Source organism: Primulina tabacum, chromosome 14 (genome assembly GCF_025594145.1).
Source record: "Primulina tabacum isolate GXHZ01 chromosome 14, ASM2559414v2, whole genome shotgun sequence".
Classification (NCBI taxonomy): domain Eukaryota; kingdom Viridiplantae; phylum Streptophyta; class Magnoliopsida; order Lamiales; family Gesneriaceae; genus Primulina; species Primulina tabacum.
This window is the reverse complement of record NC_134563.1, coordinates 1,218,219-1,225,767: the sequence shown is the minus strand read 5'-3', so window position 1 is coordinate 1,225,767 and position 7,549 is coordinate 1,218,219. Positions and strand designations below refer to the sequence as shown.

The following is a 7,549-nucleotide window of genomic DNA, read 5'->3' as shown; positions in this document are numbered from 1 at the left end:
ACTTTCCAAGTATAATGGTTCAATCGCTCTCTCATCATAGAGAACTATTGTACCCCAACAATAACACTCAATATTTCAAAATGGGAGGAAATTTTTTTGAAGTTTTCTTGATTTTTATTAGATAGATTTAAATATGTATAATATATGTTGTATTATCGTCACGTGAGCTACATAGATGAGTATCATTACCAAATAGGCAATTGAAAAAAGAAAAAATCCAAAAAAAAAAATAGTTAATTGAAAACTAAGTTTTCACAAGTTAAAATATTAAAATCCAAAATATGCTAACTTACATAATTAAAATTGAATTTCCTCAACAATCCATGTGTCAAAATAATTAGATAGATTAGAGAATCAATCCATATGTAGAGCCCTTTTAATGCATATATTAAATACAAGATTGGTTTCACACAGGGAAAAAAAAGACAAAAGGAGAGCAATGAATTTGCGGGCCAAAACTGCATAGAATAAGAAGAATCTTTTTTAATTAATCACGAAAAAAAATTGAGATATATTAGTTATCATGTTATTCTAAGTGGAAACTTCAATAAGTATATTTTTATTTATTTCTAAATTTGCAATTTTTTAATAGTTTTCTATCATATTCAAATAGTTATTAAAATAAATTTTATTTTTTATTTCATGCTTATAAAATATATTAAAAAATAATGGGCACTACAACCAGTCCGGTTTCATCCCCGAACCCGACCGGCAATACCGAAACATGCATTCGGTTCGAAGTGTCTCCAAAAATTGAGTAGGTCTCTTGTGAGACGGTCTCACGAATCTTTATCTGTGAGACAGGTCAACCATACCGATATTCACAATAAAAAATAATACTCTTAGATTAAAAAGTAACATTTTTTCATGAATGACCCAAATAAAGATATGGCTCACAAAATACGACTCATGAGACCGTATCACACAAATTTTTGCCCCAAAAATTTGCCTTGTAACCTAAACCGATCTAGAATTATTGCTACAGAACCGGAACTTTGGAACCCTTAAGCATCCCCAACATCAAACGATAACCGTAAGGTTACTGTTTTCATAAATTGATTGAATCTGTCCATGTCTCTATCGATCGTATCTGAGTTGCATCGAATCAAATCTAATTACCTAATTAATGAATCTAATTACCTAATCAACGTAATTAGTCAATTAGTTTGGTGCAACCAAACTTTTACTTACCCAGCCGTTCATATAGGCTTGACTCTTGAGATACGGTAGCGCATGGTTTTTTACCAAGTTTACAAAGAAAATTTTAGAAAAGGTCATTAAAATAAAAAAAAAAAACTTAATCGTTTTTAAATTATTTAAAAGAACCCATTGTTTATAATTATTAATTTTTTCCTAATATATTTATCTTTTATTAATCATTTTTCAAACATTGTAAAAAGTAAAATGTGAATAACATATAAATTTATATTTTATCCACAATTTATACACAATGTGACCAAAATACTTGTAATACATTGACCATATACACATGTAGGAAATATATAGTGTAATTTAGAAAATATTAAAAATTATTTTAAATTCAAAGGGTGGATCTAGAATTTTTTTTTCTTTCGAAAATACAATATGTTTGATCTTATAAAAGTTTATATATATATATATATGAAATTGTATGTATATATTTATTTATATATATATATATGAAATTGTATGTATATATTTATTTTCAATTCAATCTTGGTGGGTGCTGAGGTGTAGATTTTCTTTTGTTGGCATCGAAGCGCTGAATACATTTAATATACGAAAAGAATGGATGCATGTAACCACCAAACTAAAACATAATAATATGCAACCAGACAAACAAATAATAATAATAATAAAATGACTAGTCCCTGAAAAGAGTGGTCGGGGACTGCTGTGTTACCCTTTACCGAACATTTTAATTATTATATTATATTATAAAAGTAAACATGGAGTTTTTTAATATAACATATATATATTTTTTAAATAAGAGTATATGGTATTCGGATAAAAAAATTAATATCGAGATGAGTGATATGTTGAAAAATATTTGTGCATGAAGTTATTAATGTTGTGTCTTTGATGTAGTTCATTTGGTAAGCTATTTAAGAGTGATTTTAGATCATAACGGATAATATTGGCTCATAATTTAAGAGTAATTTGGTAAGCTATTTAAGAGTGATTTGATGCTTAAGTGGTAGTACTTATAATTTATGTACACGTAAAAAATTGGGGTGCATATTTTAAATTCATCTTATTTTTCTATATATTTTCTTTAGTGATTTGTCACATTCTTTTGTGGGTTAATCATTCATGAGTGAGAGTAATATACTAAGATGAGTGATTTCTTGAGAAGTTCTCGTACGTCAAGCTAGTGACAGTGTGTCGCTTGATCTGGTTGGCTAGGTGCACCATAAAAGAGTGACTTCAGATCTCAGTGGGTATTACTATATCTTCTGGGGACGGTGCCAACGGTAGGGAAATGGTAACGCTGATATCTAAGAGATATGAGACAGCACGACAGATAGACACGCATCTCCCCGAACTCATGGGCCTAATATCCCGACCCATTAGCAATCAAGTAGGTGCACTTTGCACTGTCACGTGTATATGAAAATAAAGTTGTGTCTTAGCTAACAGCTAAAGCTTTTAGTCTAGTGGTAAGCGCTTAATCCAGAAAATTGGTATGATAGCGATGTCATAAGTTCAACTCTCCTACGAAGAATATTTATATACTTCTTAGGGAAAATGTTGGTTAAGCGTGCATGATTGAGAGTCATACTGAGATGTGTGACCTCATAGGAAGTTCTCGAGCGTCAAGTTGCTCTTGTTGCGCCGCTTGGTTTGGTTGGTTAGTTTGACCGCAAAAGAGTGACGTCGAATCTTAACGAGTAATATTGTCTACACCGTGGACATAGCCGACGGTAGGGAAATGGTAAACTAATATATAAAATATATGATACAACACCAGCAAATAGCATGCACCTTCTCTACTTATGGCCTACAAGCCCGACCCATTAACACTAAATTAAGTGCATTCTATATTGTCACAAACATAAAAAAATAAAATTGAGTTTTGATTAAACAACTATAATTTTTAACGTAATGATAAATGCTTGATCTTGACACTTTTATTAAAATGAAATATTTCCATCCATCAGAACCCGATATTTTATATATATATTCATAATTCAATGTATTGGATCAGATGATATCGTTACTAGAAATGAACACAACAAGGTAAGAATGAGATTTTTCTTTTTAATATAAGTTAATTTAATATATATAAGTACTTGAACATAGCAAGGTACGAATGAGATTTGTCTTTTTAATTGGATAAGTTAATTTAATATATAAGTACTTCTATGTTATAAATTGAAACTCTTGTTCATGTACATCATGTAATAATTCTAGCTAGTCTTGTTTTTTTTTGGAACATTAGTGTTGATTATTTTGTCTGCTTATTTATGGTCCAATATTTTATTCTCCATTTTTGAAATAAAGTTTGAATAATCAATTTTGAATTGAAGAAGTCCCCACCCAAATAATAATTATAATTAATAAGAATAGTTGAATACAAGTTGAGGTGTACATTGATTTTTGTCCCGACAAGCATAAACTCAAACTTTTGGTATTTTATGTTACTTGGGCATAATTTTTTATTCAAACTCTTAGCCAATCAATTCACCGTTTCCTTGCTCTTAGTTTCGTGTTTACAAAATAAAAATAAAAAATTACTCCCTCTCGGAAAAAAAAAACATAAAAAAATTCATAAACATAATATAAATAAACATAAATAATTCTAATTTCATAAGTAGATTGATGATGCCACGGTGTTTCACATCAAACAAATACCACTTACCCATGGACAAATAGACTTTCATATTAGTATATGATATATATAAATAGAACAAGTCTCTTCTGAAACGGTCTCACGAATCTTTATCTATGAAACGGGTCAATCCTACCGATATTCACAATAAAAAATAATACTCTTAGCATAAAAAGTAATACTTTTTCATAGATGACCCAAATAATAGATTCGTATCATAAAATACGATCCGTGAGACCGTCTCACACAAGTTTTGTCATATAAAAATATAAGTGAAAAAATATTTTGTTGGATTTGGTTAAGTTATTTATTCCGAGGGTAGGTATCTTGTGAGACGGTCTCACGAATATTTATATGTGAGACCGGTCAACTCTACCGATATTCACAATAAAAAGCAATACTCTTAGCATAAAAAGTAATATTTTTTCATGGATGACCCGAATAAGAGATCCGTATCACAAAATACGACCCGTGAGACTGTTTTACACAAGTTTTTGTCTTATTCTGTACATTCTGTATTCGAACTTACGGTGACGTTACTTTGATACCATTTATCAGTATATTCATGTTACGAATTAATAAAAATCTTAAATTTTCCAAATTTCATATATATTGAACATATTATTTTAACAACTAATCAATTTTCATTAATAAATCATGACCTACAACTTTGCTATAAAAAATAAAACAAGTCCAAAAAAGCCAAATTGCTCTACCAGCAAGTTCATGAGTCACTTGGTTAGCAATCCTCGGACTTCCTTACCAATATATATTTTTTCTTATTTCTTCTACTGTCTCTTGAATATTTTCTTTTTTTTTATTGTTTAATTAAGATATTTTTGAAGGTATTTAGATTCGACATTGAATTCTTGTACATGTTTGGGTTTTCACAAAACTCTTATGAGACGAATTCACGGATCAATTTTATGATAAATATTTTGTTATAAATATAGATAGAAATATTCGTGATATCGTCTCGTAAAAAAACAAATTTAGATTTTTTATTATTCTTGTCCTTAACTTCATAGTAAAGATAAATATTCGATAAAAGTTTATTTTCAGAAGTTTCACAATAAATTTTGAAATTAAATCAACGTTGAAACTCAAATGTTTCTTTATTTTTGATCTAATCTTCAGAGAATCCGCCAATATATATATATATATATATATATATATATATATATATTTAATATATGGTCATGTCATTATTGATTCTTCCAATAATAATAATGACGAGGACGTTGCAAGAGAACACGTAACCAGTAAATATAATTAAAAAAAGCAGAGCTGTAATAAATAATATAAAAAATTACTGATTTCCTCTTTTATTCATGAGTACCCCCACCAGGACACTTCTGCACATATCCATTAGTTTCCATTATTCAATTCCTTATCGTACAGGCTCGGGCTAGTTCCAAAAATGAGAAATGCTTCAGGAAAATACTAAAGAAACCTCAGTACAAAGGACCTGACCCGAAACGCTAACCCCGTACCATATTTGGCGAATCTCATGTTGAGGTACTGATTAAAGTCCCCTCTTCCATATTTGGCGTATCTTTCTGCTCTGGAATAATTAACTGGAAGAACATACGGGTATTTTAGTTTGTATATATTTAGCAGGTCATATCTGCGAGGTTTTCTATATATTTTCTTGGAAGTATAAACGTAAGGTAATTAATGGGAATCGTAAAAGGTTGGCTCTTTTTAGCCATTTGAGCTTTAGATCTCTATTTCTGTTTTCTTTTTGAAGTGGGTTTTTTTGTTTGAATTTCATTTTTGTTTTCATTCTCTGATGAAACCTTGTTGCAGTGTCTAAATCAGGGTTTTCTTGAGCAAGAATCTCTACTCTTTCGAGGTAAGAATTGATCAGGTTTTGCAGATAAACAAGTACCCGACATTCTAAGTTTTATATTATAGTTTTGGGGATTTTTCTTCCTTGGATATCATGAACTGGATAGTTTAGTATTTAGCAAGAAATTAAAGGGGAGAGATTTACGGAGATGTAACTGAAGGGAGCTGGTTGATGCATTGAAGAGTAATTTGTTTGTTTGTTTCTGTTTTTTTGTTGAACAAATATGTTTGGAGAAACAAGAAAGTCTTAGTTATTTGTGTGCAAATCGTTGTTTTATTTAGTTGTTTTCTTGGGAAAAGAGGAATTTGTTGAAGAAAGATGGCTCATAGATGGTGGGCAGGAAATGTGGGAATGAATCAAACTCAATCGCTTCACTTAGTTAACACTGCAGAAGAAAATGCTGCTTTGAACGCTGCAAAGGCATCAAATAGTAGTGGAAGCAACCCTAACCAAAACCCTGATGATGGAGATAATCAAGACAATGAGGAAGATCTTAACCCAGCTGGTGATCTTGATATCTCTGAACCGTCATCGAGCTCAGGCCGTCGACCAAGAGGACGACCTCCTGGTTCGAAGAATAAGCCCAAACCTCCTATTGTTATAACTAAGGAGAGTGCAAATAGCCTCCGAAGCCATGTCTTGGAAATTAGCAGTGGCAGTGATATCTCCGAGAGCATTGCGACCTTTGCACAGCGGCGCCATTGTGGTGTTTCGGTTTTGAGTGGTAGTGGAATTGTTACGAATGTGACATTACGCCAGCCAGCTGCTCCAAGTGGAGTGATTTCTCTTCATGGAAGATTTGAGATATTATCTTTATCGGGGGCATTCTTACCAGCACCTTCGCCACCAGGTGCTACGGGGTTGACTGTCTACTTGGCTGGCGGCCAGGGGCAGGTGGTTGGCGGCACGGTGGTCGGCGTATTGACGGCGTCAGGACCGGTGATGGTAATAGCAGCTACATTTTCAAATGCGACATATGAGAGGTTGCCTCTGGAAGATGAGAGTACTAATGAAGGAAGGGATATACAGACTTCGGGAGCAAATACCGGATCAATTCGTGCACCGGTGGCCGATACCCCGACATCGGCTGCGTCGGTGCCTTTATATAATTTACCTCCTAATTTACTACCCAACGGACAAATGCCGCCGCCCGATGTCTTTTGGGCTCCTCCGCCACGCCCTCCCCCTTATTGAGGTGACAAAAAATGCTTAATTGGTAGTACTTTTGAGTATGTAACCTCTATGGAAGTACTTCTTGTAACCTAGGATCATGAAGCAAGGTTAGAATTTATTGGCTCTTTCGGACTATTTGTAAATGAATTCGGCCTCTAGGTTATCTTTTGCTATGTCTAGTTTAATTTTCCAATGAACCAATGAACAAAAAACCATGACATTGTTCTTTCAATAAGCATATTCCAAATTTGGTTAGCAATTTGATTTCATTTGTCGAATTCAAGATGGTATCCTTGATATTAAATTCGTGCTGTATAGTGTTTTTTCCTTGTTCATTAGTGATTTGATGCTATTAATCAGTAGAAAAGATTACTAGAAGGATTCATATGTATTCTCTTGTAATATGTCATTTCAATGAATATAATTTGTTAAAAAGGGACCCATTTGTGAGCTTTATGTGTTATCAAATTATTGTGGTTCATTTGTGCATGGATGAATGTTCTTAAATCACTGTGCTTCTTGATTTCAATTGGATCTTAAATCTTTGATTTAGAATATGCTGTCATTTGTTCTTGTTAAATCTACAAACTTAGACACTTTTTAGCTAGTGTTAGTAGCTTCAATTGATTGTGATCTTTGAAAGGGTCATCTAGGGCACAAGTGACAATAATTGTCAGTCCTAAATGAAATGAATTAGTTGGTGAATTGGGAAT

General features: G+C 32.2%; 1 protein-coding gene across 9 annotated transcripts; it reads left to right on the top strand.

Annotated features, from left to right (window-relative positions):
• Nucleotides 1-5,140: 5,140 nt before the first annotated feature.
• On the top strand, nucleotides 5,141-7,098 carry LOC142524918 (AT-hook motif nuclear-localized protein 15-like). Of its 9 annotated transcripts, none has more exons than XM_075629078.1 (4): nucleotides 5,141-5,329; nucleotides 5,432-5,481; nucleotides 5,621-5,666; nucleotides 5,945-7,098. In XM_075629078.1, the coding sequence occupies exon 4, from the start codon at nucleotides 5,982-5,984 to the stop codon at nucleotides 6,855-6,857; it is 876 nt and encodes a 291-aa protein (XP_075485193.1). In that variant the 5' UTR covers nucleotides 5,141-5,329; nucleotides 5,432-5,481; nucleotides 5,621-5,666; nucleotides 5,945-5,981; the 3' UTR covers nucleotides 6,858-7,098. The 9 variants fall into 9 exon arrangements, with proteins under 9 accessions (XP_075485193.1, XP_075485195.1, XP_075485194.1 ...); XM_075629080.1 differs by having other exon boundaries at nucleotides 5,432-5,504; nucleotides 5,963-7,098; XM_075629079.1 differs by lacking the exon at nucleotides 5,432-5,481.
• Nucleotides 7,099-7,549: the final 451 nt, after the last annotated feature.

What these genes read in the sequence shown, in the direction of transcription:
- LOC142524918 (XM_075629079.1), top strand. Translation starts at nt 5,982, where the DNA reads ATGGCTCATAGATGGTGGGCAGGAAATGTGGGAATGAATCAAACTCAA.